Genomic DNA, 19,575 nt, shown 5'->3' with positions numbered 1-19,575 from the left:
TAAATAAAATATGGTCCACACAGTATTTCATCAAGACATTTTAACAGTTTTACTATATTATTACTCATTTACAATGTTCTATATTCAGTATGAACGCTCGGGGTACCACTGCTTTTTAATGTTTACATGGTTTTCAGTCATCTACTGTTCAGTGAGGAGCTGACTTCTTCGTCTGCGTAGCCGCTGCTGTCTGACTGCATGCTGTCGCCCCGGACAACCTCACCTACACAAGGACACAAACAGTCAGGCAACAACTCCATGCACTGTAAACACGTGCTCACGCATTCATCCTATGACGAGTAAACGTGCTCACGCACATCCTATGACGAGTAAACACGTGCTCACGCATTCATCCTATGACGAGTAAACACGTGCTCACGCATTCATCCTATGACGAGTAAACACATGCTCACGCATTTATTTAATGTTGTGTAAACGGGTGCTCACACGCACATCCTACGACGAGTAAACACGTGCTCATGCATTCATCCTATGACACGTAAACACGTGCTCATGCATTCATCCTATGACGAGTAAACACGTGCTCATGCATTCATCCTATGACGAGTAAACACGTGTTCACGCATTCATCCTATGACGAGTAAACACGTGCTCACGCACATCCTATGACGAGTAAACACGTGCTCATGCACATCCTATGATGCGTAAACACGTGCTCATGCATTCATCCTATGACACGTAAACACGTGCTCATGCATTCATCCTATGACACGTAAACACGTGCTCATGCATTCATCCTATGACGAGTAAACACGTGCTCATGCATTCATCCTATGACGAGTAAACACGTGCTCATGCATTCATCCTATGACGAGTAAACACGTGCTCACGCACATCCTATGACGAGTAAACACGTGCTCATGCATTCATCCTATGACACGTAAACACGTGCTCATGCATTCATCCTATGACACGTAAACACGTGCTCATGCATTCATCCTATGACGAGTAAACACGTGCTCATGCATTCATCCTATGACGAGTAAACACGTGCTCATGCATTCATCCTATGACGCGTAAACACGTGCTCACGCACATCCTATGACGAGTAAACACGTGCTCATGCACATCCTATGATGCGTAAACACGTGCTCATGCATTCATCCTATGACACGTAAACACGTGCTCATGCATTCATCCTATGACGAGTAAACACGTGCTCACGCATTCATCCTATGACGAGTAAACACGTGCTCATGCATTCATCCTATGACGAGTAAACACGTGCTCATGCATTCATCCTATGACGAGTAAACACAGTGCTCATGCATTCATCCTATGACGAGTAAACACGTGTTCACGCATTCATCCTATGACGAGTAAACATGTGCTCACGCATTCATCCTATGACACGTAAACACGTGCTCACGCATTTATTTCATTTTGTGTAAAATAAACATACATCCTATGATGTGTACACAGGTGCTCACGCATGCATCCTTTTCTATATACATTTGTCTAAACTATTTAGGTCCACACATCATTTCTGACCTGGTTACGAGAGCTACAGTGGGCCTGAATTAAAATACTCAAGTTTAACAATACATTTTGTATACAAATTTCTGCAAACATCCGTGTATAAACTGTTAACGGTGTTGACTGTTAACACCCTTTTCTTCACACATTTAGAACTTTGTGAATGCTGTTTTTGTTGTGACTAGGGCTGTCATGAGATCACATTTCCACCACACGATTAAAAGATTACACAATAACAATATTAACGCGCCATCTATGACAAATTAGAGAAAAATAATGCTATTAGTCAAATTCATCTTTAACTTTGTCCCTTGTATGTTTACACAGCTGATTCTAATTCTGGTCTGATTCTAAAAACTGTATGACTCGTCTAAAAAGACGAGTCATACAGTTGTAACTATCATATATGACCTGTGATCATATAACATTGAATTCACAGAAATAATAATAAAATATAAATGTACCTTTATATTGATGTTCTTTGGACAACTGGCAGGTTGTTGTTTTTATAGTCTCTAATTGTCCAAAATCGTCCTCACCTGCACTGTGCACCTGTATAGACAACAGATATGGATATATTATATAACCTTTGTACACCATCAAAAATGGTGAACTATAAGGGCTGAACAATGTTTGTAAGTATTGTTTCATCATTCAAATCACAATGTATGCTTTTAAACATTTACATTTTCGGATAGAATACCAGTGATTCAGTTGTTCTTTTTTCCCCTTTTTGTCCGTTTTTTTGGAAAATTCTTTCTAAGCTTGTAATTAGTGATGTTCGTGGAGTTTAACCTGGACTGATAGGTGAGTATTTCATTAAATTAACACCAGAAAATGTTTGTCCTATTTTCTGCTAAATCAACCTATTCATGGCTTGCCTGATGAATTATCCTCAAAGGGAACAACAGAGGTAAAATACTACTTTATCTGGATAAATACTTTCTCTAATATTGCATTGTATTCTGTAAAAAAGTATATAAAATACAATTACTGCATTACCTCCTCCAGCTCAAAGGAGTTAACCTGTTGCAGGTTCTTTGAGTTGTGCCCGAGGCCCTGGTGCGTCTGTGGATTCAGGTACCGGCTTTTCCCCCCGTTGAACGACTGGACAGGTGGGACAGTAGAAGAGACGTCGTCCCCTTCCCAACCAGTCACAGTGATGCAGCACCGGGCATTGCTACCATTGAATGCCAGGACAGGAAGTGACCTGGATCCACCCAGCTGTCTGGCATCAGACTCAGAGAAAGCGGTTTGTACATCGGGTTTATGTGATCCAAGACATGATCTATCGATGCTCCAAGTCTCAGAGGAGATAGGAGGTGAGGTGTTTGTTTTGGCACCATGTGTGTCTCGACAGCAGAAAAGCGCTTGGTGTACACGCTCCACTATCTGCGGGCAGATTAGATCATACGTAAGCTTGGCAACTGGTTTCAGATCAGCAGTCATTGTGTCACTTTGAGTTGAAATGAACTGATGATCTGTTTCTATCACAGTTTCTCCTGACAATGATGACGCTAGAGATGTTCCTTCACGCCGAGTCCTTCTGGCAAGCTCTCCTGGTTTGACGCCATTTTCATCGCCATCAGCTTTATCTGTTTGTTTAGTGCCCTGCATCTCCTTATGAAGGATCGTATTTCCATTTTGAAGAAGGTCTGTGTCCGCCGCGGTCCGCTGTGTTTGCTCCTCTTTACCACTGTGCCAAGATTCATCATCATCCGTGACCAGCCTCACATCCACAGCTGATTTACTATCATTTACCCCTAAATCCAGTTTCTTGGTGGCCCCAGTCTTGACTTTCTCCAGGACTATAGACACAACATCAGGGAGGCTGGGCCTTTTTCCGGGCGAGGGCTGTGGAGAGGTGGAGTCTGACCCCCGAAGAGAACCCGTGTAGAGACACATCTTGGAGACAGTGTCCTTCAGCCTCTCCACAGGAGAACGTGGCTCGCTGCGGATGTTGCTCCTGAAGCGTTCGATCCTCTCCACGGAAGACGAGGAGAAGGTACACTCTGGTGGGGCCAGTTTCTGAAGAGGAGTGCGGGACACATGAGAGTAGAGGGAGTAGAAAGCGTTGGCCATTGCTGTGAGCACTTGCACTTGTCTAAAACGACCTGTGGAAAGAATACAATGTAAATTAGATCAAGTAATATAGATCTCATAAGCAACATCCAAGCAACACCCACCAGACAATAATGTGTAATTAAAAAAACATCTCCTTACTAGCAAGAGTGAGGCTGTGGTCTTCCTCTCGTATCCGCCGTAGCTGTGAGTCAAGGAAGAGGCGGAAGTTGATGCCCTGAGACAAAGACGGGAAGGTGAAGAAGCGCGGCGGGATGCGAACGGTGACCTGCGGCTCATCACGGCCGAAACCCAGCTCGTACAGCGTCTCCTCAGCATCCTCCGAGCACAACTGCAGGATCTCCGATACACTAGTATGCATGTGGGGGGGAGAAAGGAAGATATGGTATATTTTTGGAAAGCCTTGTTTTATAAATACAATGCTTATTAAGACAGTTGCAAAGTGCTTTACAAAATAATCAAAACAATAAATGAAGAAGGAAAAAAAGGATGGAAGAATTTCAAATATAAATAATATATAAATATATATTATTCAGGTATAAAGTAAGAACAAAAGATAAAAGGAGGAAACTGAAACCTGTACATCGTCAAGCCGGTCCTTCAAGATCAAAGAGCCTTGTTCCAAAATAATAAAGATGTCGAAAGTTTTGAAGCTTTACCTTGATGTACTTGTACTGGTGGAGGAGGAGAGGCAGCTGGAGGCCATGCTATGGCCCAAGTTCAGCGATGGTGGACATAGTTGCTGACGAGGGGTACTGTGAACAAGACAGGTGAGAAGTTGAAGAAACATACAGTGATCTCAAGTTCCTCTTAGGTAACATAATAATAATGCAAACCTATAGTTTAGTTAGAGTGGTTCATTTCCTGAAGTGAAACGTGTTGTTTTGTTGTTTCTTCTATTGTATTTCTTTGAGCTGAGGGAAAAGAAGTTGTCCGCTGACCTGGTGAGTCTGCTGGGACCTTTTTTGGGGGAAGGATGCTGTCCGATGCTTCATGAGAAGAAGAAAAAACAGAACAGCCCATTCTTTAGTATTGATTTAGTAAAGTCAGAAACTCACATCCTCAAATAGTCTTTCAAATAAATAAAGACTATGTTATTTTGCGTAACAAAGGAAATTGAGTTAAAAACACAGTCAATGGTAAAAAAAAAAGTGACATGGATTCATATGAACTAATATTCACTAATTCAATAGAAGGACATGCCTTGTTTCCCGTTGTTTTATTTTTAATGCAACTATAGGAGTGCAGTTGCTACTCACCGAGCTTCAGATGTACTCTCTCCAACGTTTATCAAAGTAGCTGAAACAAGAAAGAAATGATTCCCGAATAAAAAGCAAGTTGATGTGCAGCCGAATGTGATTTCATCAGTTATTTGCAATGTGTCGGTTGGGTGAGTTACGGCCAGCAGGTTGAAACACAAAGGTAACAATGTTGACCACTGCACCACGGTGACGCCCACACACACTGTAGGGCGCCACATTACGTTAATGTGTTTGAAAAGGCATTATGGAATTCTTTACCCTGCTTTTATTTGATACGTCTAGATATTAGACGTACTACTTAACTTGTGAAATGATATGATGTGTTGACCTTGAAATACTAATTATATACCGGTATATATATGTTCTAATGTAAATACTGTACAGTATGTGTATATATAAGTGTGTTTACATTTCATATAACTGTGTGTGCGTGTGTGTGTGTGTGTGTGCGTGTGTGTGTGTGTGTGTGTGTGTGTTTGTGTGTGTGTGTGTGTGCATGTGGATATGTACTTACCATCAGCACCAAGACTGAGCTCATCGTCAAAGTTGCTGGGTTTCACAGACTCTGCAGGAAGAATTCACATTGAAGTAATTTCACACATGGTTCCGCATTATCCTAATTTTCTAAACTGAAGAACGGACAAATTCCTATTTTGAAATCTTACGTGTACTGTCTGTGTCATTAGTGGAAAAGTACGTATTTACTGAAGTATTAATTTGAGGTATTTCCATTTCATGCTACTTTATTCTACTCTAAAACAATTCACAGGAAATGTTGTACTTTTTACCCCACTATAGTTATATGACAGCTTAATTTACAGATTAAGATTGAATTTACAATGAGTTTATTGAATATGACGCACTGTTATAAGTACTCAACAGTATACAAATAAATGTGCTCCATCTTGACTAGCTACCACAGTAAAATGCTACTCCAATGATACAATGTACAATAGCATAACAATAACAATATTGTATTTTTACTTTTGATACTTTAAGTACACTGCTGATAATACTTACATACTTTTACGTAAGTGACATTTTTTTTATTCAGGACTTTTACTTTGATACAAACATGCAACACTAAGTTTGGATTCATGCGTCACATATTTGGTACAGTCATGACTTTGTTTCAGTACATACTCACCAAAACTCAGCTGACCGTTCTTCTTTGACCTGTAAGATATATGACAACATTTAATGCATGAATACACACACACACACACACACACACACACAGTGTTATTTTGCATGCTTCTTCTGTCAAATAACCAAGTCATTTCGTTTGCATTAGCCTCATATGATAGCATGGCTACAAAGCAAGCTTGTGAGATCGACTCCCTAATCAGCTCTCAACGGGATGTGGATGTTTGTCTACTTCCTCTTGTGTAAATGTGCATTTGTTAAGAAACATCAAGGTCAACACCCCCAAACCCATCTGGTCATTTTCATGTTGAGTTCTCAGAATGCATAAACCATCACGCCACTCATTAGATGCTGACACTCAGTATTTAGCACATCACTGACTATCAGTCTCCTTCTCAGTGACTGAAATAAGAGACATTAAACTATCCGTTTCATAACAGGAACTGTTATTTCCTTCTAGTTACATAGTAATATTCACTCTAAAACACAGGGTCATATAAAATGAAAAGTCTTAAGTTGTTTGCTTAAGTCTCGAGATTAAAGAATTTGTTTGAAATGTCTGCGTATATCTTGACCTTCTTTTTTTTTAACCAGTCAACATTGCCTTGAAATGTTGTCCTCGAAAGACATCTGACTTGTCATTTAACACTGGCTGGTCTCACTTCAGAGCACTTTTAACATTATGGTTTTAAAGAACTAAAATACGCTTGTTTTTTCCAAACTTAACTTTAAAAATACCTCATCTAACCTCATTGTGGTGAAAACAATACTGTTGCAATCTTAATGCGCCATCTTCCTGGAACACCTGACCTCAGAGTTTCCACTGTTCTACTTGTTTGTTAAACCTGTTTCCAACAACTGACACCTTTTATCAAAAAAAGTATCATCTTACAGAAAAGGAAAAAGTAGTAAAGCGATTTGACTCACCCACAACCCAGGAGCCAGTTCTCAATCTTTCCTGTGAAGCATCCTGTGGAAATCACACGTAAAAACACGTTACACGTAATCCTCATTGAATAAACAACTCTTTAAGTTAGTTTACTCTGTTTCACATTTGCCTTCCTTTAAAAACAAACAAACATGTAAATAGTAACTTTGGACATGTTCTGTTATGAAGAAGTAGAACCGGTGATTGCATTGCATTAATATTGTATCTATTTCTAAAAGAAGAAGTAATCCATGTTTGATAGATGTACCACTTTTCAGTAACATCACCCACTATACTTCCCCTTCAAATTTATGCTTGATCATGGGCATCTTTAAGATCAATTCACCTGTTGTTACATCAACGGTGGACGCTGGATGGATCCCTCACAATCTCCTAAATTTGGACCTACCGTCAGAAAAGACATCGTCGTCTGCTATCGAGGCCGAGGGGAGGTTGCAGAGCGGTCCGTCAGGGTCCAACTCCTCCAGAGTGGTCTGCTGTCGGCTGCTGTTGATCCAGGCTCGCCGCCTCACTGTGGACGACGGGCTCTCCATCTCCTCAGTTCACAGACAGCCTGGTGGGGTTGAAGCTACAGAGGCACAAGGACAGGACAATATAATTATTGTATTGTATTTCTTTTACTGATATTTGGTTTGAAAGGCTGAACACATTTTTACAATGAAGTCTGTCATATTCACTGTTTTGTGCTGGAATCCTTTATCGGTAAAGTTGAACTTATCAACAGGATGCTGTCTCATAACATGTATTCTATGGCACGTTGGACAAGCCTCTGATACAGCCGACTCTGGTGTCACACGAACACTCTGACAGATTAATATATATTATTTCACATGGATTAGTAGCCACCACCACTATGGTTGAAGAATTACCCCATTACTGCTTTTAAATGAATATACACATGAAAACACATTACTAAACTATTAATCAGATTAAGGTTCAAAGTCAAGTTTTAGTTTTAAGAAATAGGTCAAATCCATTTATATCAACATTTGCAACGGATAAAAATTAAATAATTTCAAATCCAATAATAAGCTCAACCAGCCAGTTAGTTTCATATGGTGAATAGATCAAAACTATGAGACATGGATATTATTTTTTTACACAGATACATGTTTGAAAATAGGGATGTTTCACACTTTGTGGTGATCATAAGAGTTTTTTTTATTGGCCTTACTGTCATCAACGGAATGATATTTTGCTCCATAACCAGCGAGGTAAATGTGGCTGGTTATTAGTTGAACTGAAAAGTCCTGCTAAGAGTTTTCCAAACACACATTTTAAACAAAACAGCGAGTGAACTTGAGAGAAGAAGCGCAGCTTTACCTTCATGGACGCAGGTTTCAGTTCAGTCAGCGTCGCCCTTTCTCTCGTTTCCTGTTGTCGAAGGCTGAGATCTCTGAAAGTGATCTGCAATCTTTAGCAAACTCTCAAACTGCATCCATCCTGTTGTAGTTTCCACTGATTGCCTTGCGGGGACGAGCATCTGGTCGCTTCTTCGGAGTCGTGTCAGCTGTCCTGCACGCGCGGTGCGGATCATTACAGGCTGATGGAGTCTGAGTCTGAGCAGGCTGACTGGAGGAAGTGATCGGGTTCATCAGCGCGGGACGCAGCTGCAGCAACAAAAAAGCAGACACACTAGGTTTTTGGAAATGCCAGAGGTGCATAACACTACATCATTAATCATAATCATTATTAATCTTTAATATTATAATCTCGAGACATTATTATTCATTTGTTAAGTTTGTATCTGATATCATGTGTTGGACACAGTCTCGTCTATTTGCTTTATTTATGTTAATCTTTTAATGAAAGGTATTATGCAAATAGAAGATGGATGAAGAATGTAGACTTCCTACTGGCCCAAAGGAATTTACAGGAGAAAAGTAGAGGAATACATTAAACGACAGCGGTGGGAATCAACGATGCGTTTACTCAAGTACAGTAGCTTATTTTGGTAAAATTGTGAGGTACTTTTATTTACTTTACTTGTTTTATTTCTATTCCATGATACTTTATACTTCTACTTCCCTATTAGACTTTTTATGCCACCATTTATTTGACAGTTGAGCTTACTCGGATACAGGGTTTTAGACATTTTGACATGTCATAGTTGCCTCAGTTTCAGGGTCCTGGTATATTGTGCATGCTGCCTCACTGTCATGACATATTGGGGCCTTTTAATACAACACATGTTAATGTTATTAACACCTGTGCTTCCAAATATCTGCTGTTAAAAAGCTTTGCTGTACATACAAAACTATGATAAGTACCCTACAAGAGTATGCTGGTGTCATCAGTAATAATGAATATATAACGCAGTGTGCATTCTTACTGACTCTCTGCATTATCACATTTAATTAATTTATGATTTTAAATAATAAATGTTCTTATTTATCTGTACTTATTTCTGTCTGTGGCAACACACACTTCTGATACTTAAATTACGCTGATAATAACATACTTAAATGTCAGTAAAGTTTGCACAGTTTCCCTGCAGGGAAGTATTTAAATTGTGATATTCCTATTCTTATTTTTCCTTAAGTGGCTAAAACTCTTCCACTGCTGAAGAGTATTAATGGATAGTGCACTGCAGCCAGATGTTGTAGGCCATTTTGTGTGCGCGTGTTTGTCTGTGTGTGTGTGTGTGTGTGTGTGTGTGTGTGTGTGTGTGTGTGTGTGTGCGCGTGTGTGTGTGAGTGTGCGCGCGCGTATTGGAAACTAGTGTTGGACATAAATAATAGAGAAATATACATATCTATGATTAACTGTAATAACACCAAGCCTGGCCTGCGGATGGACTCCACCCTCTGTCCTGTTTACATGGGCACATGTGCTGCTTCACTGACAGCCCACTCGCACATCCCAATAATAAAAACCCTCCTCCAAGCGAGCCATTCTCCACCCAGCGCGGTTACAGCCAGTGTTTGCGTGTGATAGGGTCTCTGCTCCTCCACCCTGGCGGACTCCTCCCGCCTCCTTGCTGTTTCCCAGCCCACAGGGCGCCACCAGGGAGTGGCCAGTGGCCACGGAGGCAAGACTTAAATACCCAATCGGCCTTCCTCCTTCCCCACCTCCGTGTTCAAAGCAAGACATGAGCCATTACATCTTTACACTGTGGTATGATGAGACAATATCACAGAATGCGTAAAGAGAAATACCAACAAATACCAGAATATGATTACTCATGGCGCCATTTAAGCGGAAAACAGATAACCCAACGTCAATCATACTCAGGGAGCCAACCTACCATGCTTGGTCCCACCCAATTCTCCGCCTTTGAGCCAATTACATTGGCTCGTTGATGCCCGTTGGCAGAAATGACCTTCTCCATTGGACGAAAGCAGCGATCCTTCGCAAGTAGGTCCCAGAAGGGTGCGCTTCTTTTGTGTAAAGGGACAGTGCGATAGTACAGTAAACAGGTGCCAAAATACATTTATATTGAGTCTTTTTACATTATTACTAAATAATAAGGTTTGGACATGTGGTTTGCTATTATGACAAGCATTTGTTGCTATTGTTGTCCGTCATTAGCTCGTTATCTACTGGAAATAGGTATAACAAAAATAATCGTTAGGACAGCAAATAATGTTGAATGTGGACATTTTTAAATGCGATTTTACTTTATAGACTCAACAGAAGTTAGCGCGTCTTAGCATTTGGGGCTTAATACTTTGTGCCAATTGTTGGTTTTAACTCCAGTTGGAAATTACCTTGAATCACGCTAAATTAAGTGCTACATCTAAGCCACATGACGCGATGCTGATGAATTTGCGCTGACGTAGTCACTGTTAGAGGCCTAATAACAAACTACAGTCATTGATGAGGAGTGTGTGATGTGGTTGAAAGCTCGGAAAATCTAGTCAATGGACCGTGGGTCCATATTATTTTGTAAAACTATAACACCAATGTTTAAAATAAGCGTAAAAGCTATATTTTTGCTGGTCAATGTTCGAAGGAGCCAGGCTACAATGGTTCATAAATCGAGCGCACCTGTCTGTCTCCTTCATAGGGGGAAGCCTGTCAAGTTTGTGTGAAGTTGTGAAAAGTTGTCAACCCGAAAAAAGAGCAGAGAAACTCCTCCCGTCTTCAAATTATGAGCAGTAAGTGAACTTTTCCAACTCACTGGCATGTTGCGAACGAAGCATTAGGTTCACAATAACAAGTATAATTAAAGTACGTATTATAAGTGTGTTCACCGACGTAAGTATGACATCGGAGTATTTTCTCGCTCGCGCCTCGAGCAGTTTAAATGTGACCAACTCGCGTTACTTAACTGCTAATTGTCGATACTCGGCTAACAATATCTAGCCAACTAAGTTAAGTAGAGCTAGCCTGCTGTGCAACAGCAACGTAAGTTCTGCTCTTAATTGAAACTACATGCTTACACAATGATGTAACTTCAGTAATTCACTTGTGCTCGCTAAGTTGTATTTTGTAGCCCAGTTGAAACCATGAATGTCTCTTTAATACGTAACGTGAGCAGTTTTACTGGACATTTCTTGTTGTGTAGAGTTCATGATAGCTTAGCTGAAAAGCTAGCTGGCCCTTGCGATCACTTGTGGCAGGGATTTTCCTGCTTTTCTGTATTTGTTTTACGTTGGACTCTTCATTAAAGTTTCATTTTTTTTCTCTTGAGTTCGACCATTCGTACAACGTCGGTGTGTTTTCTCCTCTTCGTTGAACGCAGCGTTAATAGTTTGATCAACTCGTTTCAAATGTTGCAACTTTTAATAGAAGTGATCTTACAAACTCGTCTTCCGCAGATCAGCAGCAGGGTGAAATGGCCGCTGTGGAGAGCGGCGGAGGCTACAGTCAAAAGCGAAACACGAATTCACAAGTAGGTTTACCCAGACGTTCACTGTGAGCCGAATCCGATGATTTGTCAACGGATACAGATTAAGTATACTCCCCTACTCATACACACTGTCCGTGTTGTTTATGTCATATTGACGTTGATTCTGTCATTCATCTCTGTCGGAACTACGGGTTGTTGATTTTCTCTCTCGAGCACATGTCACTGGGGTGGGGAATGGGCAGGTAAATTTCGCCCACACGGGGTGTTCCCGTCAAACCCCGGCACTTGATGTGCATTTCGCTCGGCCCATTTGGCTGGCCTTGGAGGGGGTGGCTAGAGGAGTGTGTCAGTTTATAGGGCAAAATATAGTGTGGGAGGGAGATGGGTGGGTTTGGGGGAAGGGGAAGCCGAGCCCGCCACTGCTCTGGAAAACATGTGGTCCCTCCCATACTCTCCCCACCCTGCTTCCCCTCGGACTTCTTGCTACAGCCCCTCTCTGTGTGAACTGTAATGTTATGAATGGCGTTTGGTGTGTGTGTGTGTGTGTGTGGCACTATAGCATGATTAGATTGGTATTTACAGAGCCGAGCACATGATTTGTATTTGTTGTATTTCCAATTTATATCTAAACTACATCATTTGTAAGAAATTGAATTAAATGTTAATTTTAAATCTAAATTGTCCTGTGGTCATTAAAGTTTAGGCCCAACAATCCTAATGTTTTAAATTAATTGTGGAATCATCCTGCTTGGTCTTTTCTAGTTTAACGTTGTTTATAAAAGTGCTCTAAAAATATTGTTAGCGTGACTATATTGGTATTAATGTTTCCTTTTAATATACTAATTTGAACTGCGTCATTGAGTGAGCCTTTTTACACCCATGTATATACTTTGTCTCACTGCTGCAGCATTAACATGTTTGAGATATTAAGGTGTATTTATACTCTCATGTATTCTCTTTTCAGGACTCACAGCAGCCATCTCCGCTTGCCTTGTTGGCAGCCACATGTAGTCGAATTGACACCCCAGGAGAGAACGATTCACCTGCAGACCAACAACAACAAAACCAGCAGCAACAGCTGGACCTAAACCAGGGTGTTTTCACCTCCAGTGCCAACAGCTGGCAGGTTATCCCTCTTAGTGTTCAAGCAACCTCAGGCACTAACACCATCACCACCGACTCCTTAGGGGTGATGACAGCAGACATGGGCAAGAGCAGACAGGTGCTGTCATCTTCAGCAGCTGTTGTGAATACTCAGGGACAGCAGCAGCCACAGCAATACGTAGTAGCTCAGGCTCCATCGATGCAGGGTCAGCAGATGCTTACCACCATATCAGGTATGATGCCCAACATTCAGTACCAGGTTATTCCCCAGTTTCAGACGGTAGATGGCCAGCCACTGCAGTTGGCACATACTCAGCAGGATTCTGCAGGAGCAGGCCAGCAGTTTCAGCTAGTGTCATCTGCGAATGGCCAGCAGATCATAGCTGCAACCAACAGAGCTGGTGCTGGAGGAAACATCATAACGATGCCCAGTCTCCTTCAGGGAGCCATCCCCATACAAAATATAAGCTTAGGCAATGGCATGTTACAAAACCAGCCCCAGTTCCTGGCAAATATGCCTGTGTCACTAAATGGAAACATCACGTTTTTGCCCGTCAGCACTGGAACAAGCGGAGGGGGGGATCCAAATGGTGGAGGGGATACAGGGGGAAACCAACTTATACAGCAACATCCAGTGTCCAGTGGGGCAGGTTACATGACAACTGCGTCCACTGTCACTACACAGGCCGCCTCTGTATATGGAATGACTCAAACTCATAACAGCAATGGAGTGGTGACAGGGACATTCCAGCAGAACACAGCATCTTCTCTGGGTGTCCCGATACAGCCAGACAACAGAGACGGGCAGCAGCCACAACAAATCCTTATCCAGCCTCAGCAGATTATCCAAGGTGGAACATCCCTCCAGACCATCCAGGCTGGTACTGTTTCAACCGCTGGGGGTCAGGTATTTGCAACTCCGACACTCAGCCAGGAAGGGCTTCAAAATCTTCAAATTATGCCGAATACAGGCCCCATCCTCCTACGCACTGTAGGCCCCAATGGCCAGGTGAGCTGGCAGACCATTCAGATCCAGAGTCCGGCAGGACCACAGATCACGCTGGCCCAAATGCAATCACTTCCCCAACTTGGCCAGAGTGCTGCTGCAGCCGGAGGAGTATCTGTCAACACAGTGCAGATCCCAGGCATCCAGACCATAAATCTTAACACACTCGGAGGCTCTGGGCTGCAGATGCACCAGCTGCAGACTGTTCCAATCACCATTGCTAGCTCGACAGGTCAGTGAGTAGTTTGTTTTCTCGGAATAATTGATGTTCAGTGTAAAATAATGTATAAATACTATTTTGACAACTTTTGCATTTATATTTTGAAAAAGTGTCCTTTATTTATAGTAGGACTGTGTAATAAACTATGCAATCCTCTTGCATGACTACACATGTTTCTAAATCAAATCGGTCTATGTTATTTTGACTTTTTCCTCATTTATTTGAATCAAAATAACATAGCTTTTTAATTATGTCTGCTATTATTCTTATTATTCTTATTTTATTATAGTTATTTTTGGCAAAACTAATAACCAACAACTATTATAATGCACAAAAATGGTTCACCTTTACACTAACTCAGAGTTGAGTAAATATATTAAATGGTCTTGAAAATGTTTCTTTATGAACCTTGTTTCCCCAGGACTAAAATGCAAAGTATCTATCACTGGATGTTATCTCTTTTGTGTGTGCGCACTATACTGGTATTACCAGTTCAGCTGGCCCAGTGTTTTTCCAAGCTCTTTGCTGCACTGAATGAGTTTGTGTTCTTGACACTGCATCTCCCCAGAACATGGCCACATTACAGTGGCTATGGGCTACAATTTCTGTGACATGGTAAGGGTGTAACTTGACCCCTCCCATCTTGTAGCAACCGTTATCATGTCTATATCCTTCTCTATTTGGTTATTGGCCCCTCGCATTATCTTCATTTGTTTGCTAGTCTACATTTGTGCTGTTTTTGAGGAATCCTTTGGTCTGTTTTTAGTGAATGTGATTTGCTCTATTATCCTTATTATGAAATTATTTCCACCAGCTTCATACTGAAAGGTGGATATAACTTCACATCAGTGTCTGTGATGACATTACAAACATTTAATTATATAATCGTTATGGCCTGAAGGGTTTAAGCTATTTGTTGTTTGACTATTTAATCTAAAGCTACTCATATTAGTAGTCATATTCATATAGTATGTCTTACTACTACTTGCACTGCTAGAACAAACATTTATTTATTTACACCCATGGTTCAGTATTGTTCTTTGGTTCTTCAACAATGTTGAATATAGCCATTGTAAATGCCCAACTCTTCTAGAGCGGTGTCAAGCGCCGGTGCTTGCACCCTGCTCCACACAGTTACGTGCAACATTTCAATTACCGTAACTCCTCGACCTTTTGCGCTATCAGCGTAATTCATTACGGTAATGTTAAAAACCAGTGGCGCGATTGCCTCTGGGGGAGGAGTGGAAGTGAGGAGAGCAGGGGAGCAGCAGGCGAGAGTGTTTGAGTGGCATTTTATTTGTAGATAATACTTTTGATGTTGTAAATAATAGTATTAGTATTGTTTCATTCTCAATGGCCGGGACAGGAACTGCTTCAGGGAGCTAAACAAATCTCAAATGCCTGGACATGGACAAATATAACAACCTGTAACATGGACACTGAAAGCTCTAGGCAAAAATAACTGTTTGAGAAGATGTAAAATAGGTTAAATTTAATTCATTTTGTGTTATTACACACTGTTAATAATGACAAATACTTGCCATATTTGGAAAGATACAGCTTCTCCTTAAAAAAAGAGCAAAACAATGTACACAAAGGGCATTTCCTGACACATTTACTGATTTTTTAAAAAAGAGAAAAAGAACAATGTGCCCTGTCACAATTACAGCTCTAAAAGTAAATATCCAAAATTCTTGACTGTCATTGAAAATTACTGGCAGTAGATCTTATCAGAAAATACATAGATCTCTTAGTTGAAGCCAGCAAGCACACATTTTAAGATGCATATATTTATCTGGTTTACTCTTGGTGCACCTGGCATTTAAAAAGAAAAAGAAAAAAAAAAGCGGTAACATTAATGCATGGTAGCTTTAATCTCTTAAATGGAATAGATTGTTTTGCAAGAAAGAAACGCTTGATGTCTGGTAAGATAGTTGTTTTTTTCTTAACTTGATTAGTGAAATGTCTCATACCCTTGTTATAAATGATCTCACGTGAGTTTGTTTCTATTCCATCACTACATCACTACAGGAGATCAGGCGTTGCATACAGGCGGAGAAAGTTTGGATGACGGCACAACTATGGATGATGGAGATATTAGCCCACCACCTCAAGGACGACGTAACCGCAGGGAAGCCTGTACCTGCCCCTTCTGCAAGGATGGAGAGGGACGGTATGTCTAATGTAATCCAATACAACAGCTGTAAAGTATACTCCTATGATCCATAATATGTCCAGATTTTGTAACCATGACTTTTGTTTTAATTAAAATTATAACGTTTTAATTTAGTTAGTGAATTGCATTTCTGGATTGCATTAGATTTAGGTTTGTATAATATAATAATATATTAGGCTGGCAGAGAGAAATTAAGCTGATCATACTGGGACACAGGATAACAGGATAGTAATATGAAAAACAAAGAAGCAGAAACACTAGGAATATCTATTGAGTTGGACTTCCAAGGGTAGCTAACACTAAGGTTGAAACAACAATCTGGCAAGAAATGGTTGAAGAGCCAGGGGAGATATACTTTAAGCTTATGAGCTGATTACAGACAGGTGTGCATGAGGAGCAGAGTTCGGAGCAGACCACAATAAAGCCATTAGACAGACAAAACAAACATATTATTGATATTATTATTATTAATATGACTGTCATTTGTAACTCGTTGGTGCAAGTTTACTTTGTCATTAAAGGGATTTGTGATTCAATGTTAAGAAAACTACAGTATATCAGAACTGTAATTGTAATAAAACATCGGTTTTCTAAAGAGTATCTCAGAGAAACAGTTATTATTCATCTTATTGTACTTCACCTTCTAACTCTGATTCTTTTCTTTTTCTTTTTGCATCAAACAGGGACCCAACTAAAAAGAAGCAGCACATTTGTCACATCTCTGGCTGTGGGAAGATCTACGGCAAGACATCCCACCTGAGGGCCCACTTGCGTTGGCACACAGGAGAACGACCCTTCGTCTGCGGCTGGTCCTTTTGTGGGAAACGATTTACCCGTTCAGATGAGCTTCAGCGCCATAAGAGGACGCACACAGGTGAGGATTTAGTTTAGTTATTTTGACATTAATGGAAGGATAATACATCTCACACAACTATAAAACTTAAAATATGGTAAAGTCCAAAGGCGTGCTTCTTTGATGTAGAAATGGTAAAGGATTTCCTGGAAAACTATGTTTTCCAGGAAATCCCTTTTTTGTCCAAGGATTAAATACTTTATCAACAGAAAGCTAATCTTTCTTGATAGTCGATTTTATTTTTTTAGGTTAAATGTTTGATGCTTTTTGTTTTGTCTTTAATCATATTAAATAAATGGCTTTGTGTTTGAATATGTCTATTTAGGGCTTCAGGAAATTGCTATTTTCTGAAATTTTCTGGGCCAAATGATTGATCAAGATAAGAATCGACAGATTAATTGATAATAAAAATTGTCTTTGCCGCTATAGGATTACTTATCCAATTGAATCTCCCATATGATCTATAATTTCCCCCCGAAATATAAAAGAAATATTCTACAGTGCATTAAATCTTCATACATGTCATCAAAACCAGGTGCAGCTGTTTTTTATAGTTTCTTTTTAATTTCCCCCTCCTTTTCAGGTGAAAAAAGATTTGTTTGCCCCGAGTGCCCTAAACGCTTCATGCGCAGCGATCACCTCTCCAAGCACATCAAAACCCACTTGAACAAGAAAGCAGTTGCCACCAGCAGCATCGCAGTCTCAACTGACCCTGCCTCCCCAACAGCAGGAACAAAAGTCGGCACAGCCAGTGACCAGCACACCATTGTCACCATGGAAACCTTATCTCCAGAGAGCATAGCTCGGTTAGCCAACAGTGGGATCAACATGATGCAAGTGGACCTTCACCAAATTAACGGTAACAGCTACTAAGGGCGGTGGAGGATCAGGGAGACGGGCTTTGGTGGTTGTCGCTTTCGGACACTTGGGGTTAAAAAGGGCACCGACTGCAGACACAGAACCTCGCAAAAGCTTCAGACAGGAGGGACGCTCGCAGATGCAACACAACGGACACTATTGTATTTAAGAACTGAGGCAGCAATATGGATCTCCAACTTATATTTAGATATCTGTGGTGTTGAACGGTCAGAGTTGGAGGAAAATGTTGGACGAGGGACATCATCATGAAATCTAATTTCCTCTGAATGGAAATGTCACAGCACCAACATCTGTCCCATACAGAGACTCAATCTTCCCTGATGGTGCGTTTGAAATAACACACCCACAGACCACCCACACCGTCTATGCTGAATTGGTAACTAGTAATATCCTGTATACAAGCTTCTTTAGTAAAGAGATGACACTAAGTCAGACTCACCCTTCTTCCCAAGGCTGTTCGCTCCTTGTCCTTCTTCACCTCCAGGTATTTCTGGCCTTCCTAGACTGGGCTGCTGTATCAGCCTTGCCCCTCAGGCTAAGTTGCCTATAATGCTAAATTCACCCCTAAAATAAAAAGTATAACAATCTTGTGCAGAAAATATTTTGTATCCTTTCTCACATTTCAGTCTAACAATCCCAGTATCATAGGAATAATATGAAGTGTTTTAGGGTGAACCGTTTCAAGGAGGGCAGGAATACAAAAGGTCACGACCGGGTTAGAGCCAAAAGCACTAATCAGCGTGAGGATGTAGGTGTGTCAGGGCACTGAAATCCTGAGAATAACTCTTTAACCTCTTAAGTAGGTACACACACTCAAGCCATCATGCTTTGATACGTTTATCATAGCAGAATATTTAGATTTTTTTTTTTTTTTGTGTATATATATATATATTGTTTTTTTTTTGGTAAAGGCTACATCAATTCTTAGCTTAGGCAGGAGCATCTTACACGATTGCAAGAGATTGCCTTTCAGTTGTATGAACCTCTCATGCACAATCAATCTTAATCTTATGTTATTACTTTTATATATATACATATATATATGTAGATTAAAGGTTTACATTTAAGAGCCTTTCTGTTATAGAATAATGTATTCTATACAGTCCAGATCTTCCCAGTAACCCCCCCCCCCAATACTTATATTTGCCTTTTCAGTTACCGTTCTCTTTTGGTGGAACCTTTTTTTTTTTTTCTCAGTTAAATCGGGTCAGACAAGTATCTTGTAATATGTCCAGACAGCATAAATATGCAAGCTCAAAACCAAATGTTCATATTCCATTTTATAAGAAAAACTAGGAAGTCTTTCTTTGGTCCATGAACTTTCTATTAATTTTTACTTGTATAATGCATATGTTAAAAGTTCTAACTGGAAACGATCCAGCTTGAGGCAAGCACCGGACACACATCCCTTTGTTGTCCAAATAAATAAGTTGCTAAATGTATTGGTCAATGTTTTTTTCTGAAAGACTCTTCTCAATGTTGAAATGTTTCTTTGCTTCAGAATTCTACTTTCTAACTTGTGTGACAGAAATGTATGTTTAAAAGATCTCCTTTTGAAAATCTATCGGCTAAGTTCATCAGACAACAAGTGCTCTTATTTTTTTCT

General features: G+C 40.4%; 2 protein-coding genes across 7 annotated transcripts; one reads left to right on the top strand and one right to left on the bottom strand.

Moving 5' to 3' along the window:
* Positions 1–25: 25 nt before the first annotated feature.
* tespa1 (thymocyte expressed, positive selection associated 1) lies at positions 26–10,291 on the bottom strand. Of its 2 annotated transcripts, none has more exons than XM_034533668.1 (13): positions 10,184–10,290; positions 8,260–8,546; positions 7,325–7,504; positions 6,915–6,957; positions 5,989–6,017; positions 5,356–5,406; positions 4,839–4,878; positions 4,521–4,568; positions 4,239–4,334; positions 3,721–3,929; positions 2,500–3,611; positions 1,962–2,049; positions 26–223 (listed from the first exon to the last, which is right to left on the bottom strand). In XM_034533668.1, exons 3-13 carry the CDS (start codon positions 7,467–7,469, stop codon positions 138–140), a joined length of 1,947 nt encoding a protein of 648 aa, XP_034389559.1. In that variant the 5' UTR covers positions 7,470–7,504; positions 8,260–8,546; positions 10,184–10,290; the 3' UTR covers positions 26–137. The 2 variants fall into 2 exon arrangements, with proteins under 2 accessions (XP_034389559.1, XP_034389560.1); XM_034533669.1 differs by lacking the exon at positions 26–223 and adding an exon at positions 243–1,858 and having other exon boundaries at positions 1,904–2,049; positions 10,184–10,291.
* sp1 (sp1 transcription factor) lies at positions 10,039–19,409 on the top strand. 5 transcript variants are annotated; one of them, XM_034533664.1, is made up of 7 exons: positions 10,039–10,293; positions 10,946–11,036; positions 11,700–11,773; positions 12,696–14,073; positions 16,093–16,234; positions 16,921–17,111; positions 17,674–19,409. In XM_034533664.1, exons 2-7 carry the CDS (start codon positions 11,030–11,032, stop codon positions 17,961–17,963), a joined length of 2,082 nt encoding a protein of 693 aa, XP_034389555.1. In that variant the 5' UTR covers positions 10,039–10,293; positions 10,946–11,029; the 3' UTR covers positions 17,964–19,409. The 5 variants fall into 5 exon arrangements, with proteins under 5 accessions (XP_034389555.1, XP_034389558.1, XP_034389554.1 ...); XM_034533667.1 differs by lacking the exon at positions 10,039–10,293 and adding an exon at positions 10,319–10,355 and having other exon boundaries at positions 16,921–17,115; positions 17,677–17,825; XM_034533663.1 differs by lacking the exon at positions 10,039–10,293 and adding an exon at positions 10,322–10,355.
* The last annotated feature ends 166 nt before the right edge of the window (positions 19,410–19,575 follow it).

This window comes from Cyclopterus lumpus, chromosome 5 (genome assembly GCF_009769545.1).
Source record: "Cyclopterus lumpus isolate fCycLum1 chromosome 5, fCycLum1.pri, whole genome shotgun sequence".
NCBI classification, from domain to species: Eukaryota; Metazoa; Chordata; class Actinopteri; order Perciformes; family Cyclopteridae; genus Cyclopterus; species Cyclopterus lumpus.
This window is presented reverse-complemented; position numbering and strand designations above follow the sequence as displayed.

Coding starts and splice junctions, on each gene's coding strand:
- tespa1 (XM_034533668.1), bottom strand. CDS start 7,469: ATGGAGAGCCCGTCGTCCACAGTGAGGCGGCGAGCCTGGATCAACAGC. Junction 6,018..6,914: donor AACTGGCTCCTGGGTTGTGG/GTGAGTCAAATC, acceptor TATATCTTACAG/GTCAAAGAAGAACGGTCAGC. Junction 4,335..4,520: donor GGTCCCAGCAGACTCACCAG/GTCAGCGGACAA, acceptor TCTTGTTCACAG/TACCCCTCGTCAGCAACTAT.
- sp1 (XM_034533664.1), top strand. Junction 14,074..16,092: donor CACCATTGCTAGCTCGACAG/GTCAGTGAGTAG, acceptor ACATCACTACAG/GAGATCAGGCGTTGCATACA. Junction 16,235..16,920: donor TGCAAGGATGGAGAGGGACG/GTATGTCTAATG, acceptor TGCATCAAACAG/GGACCCAACTAAAAAGAAGC.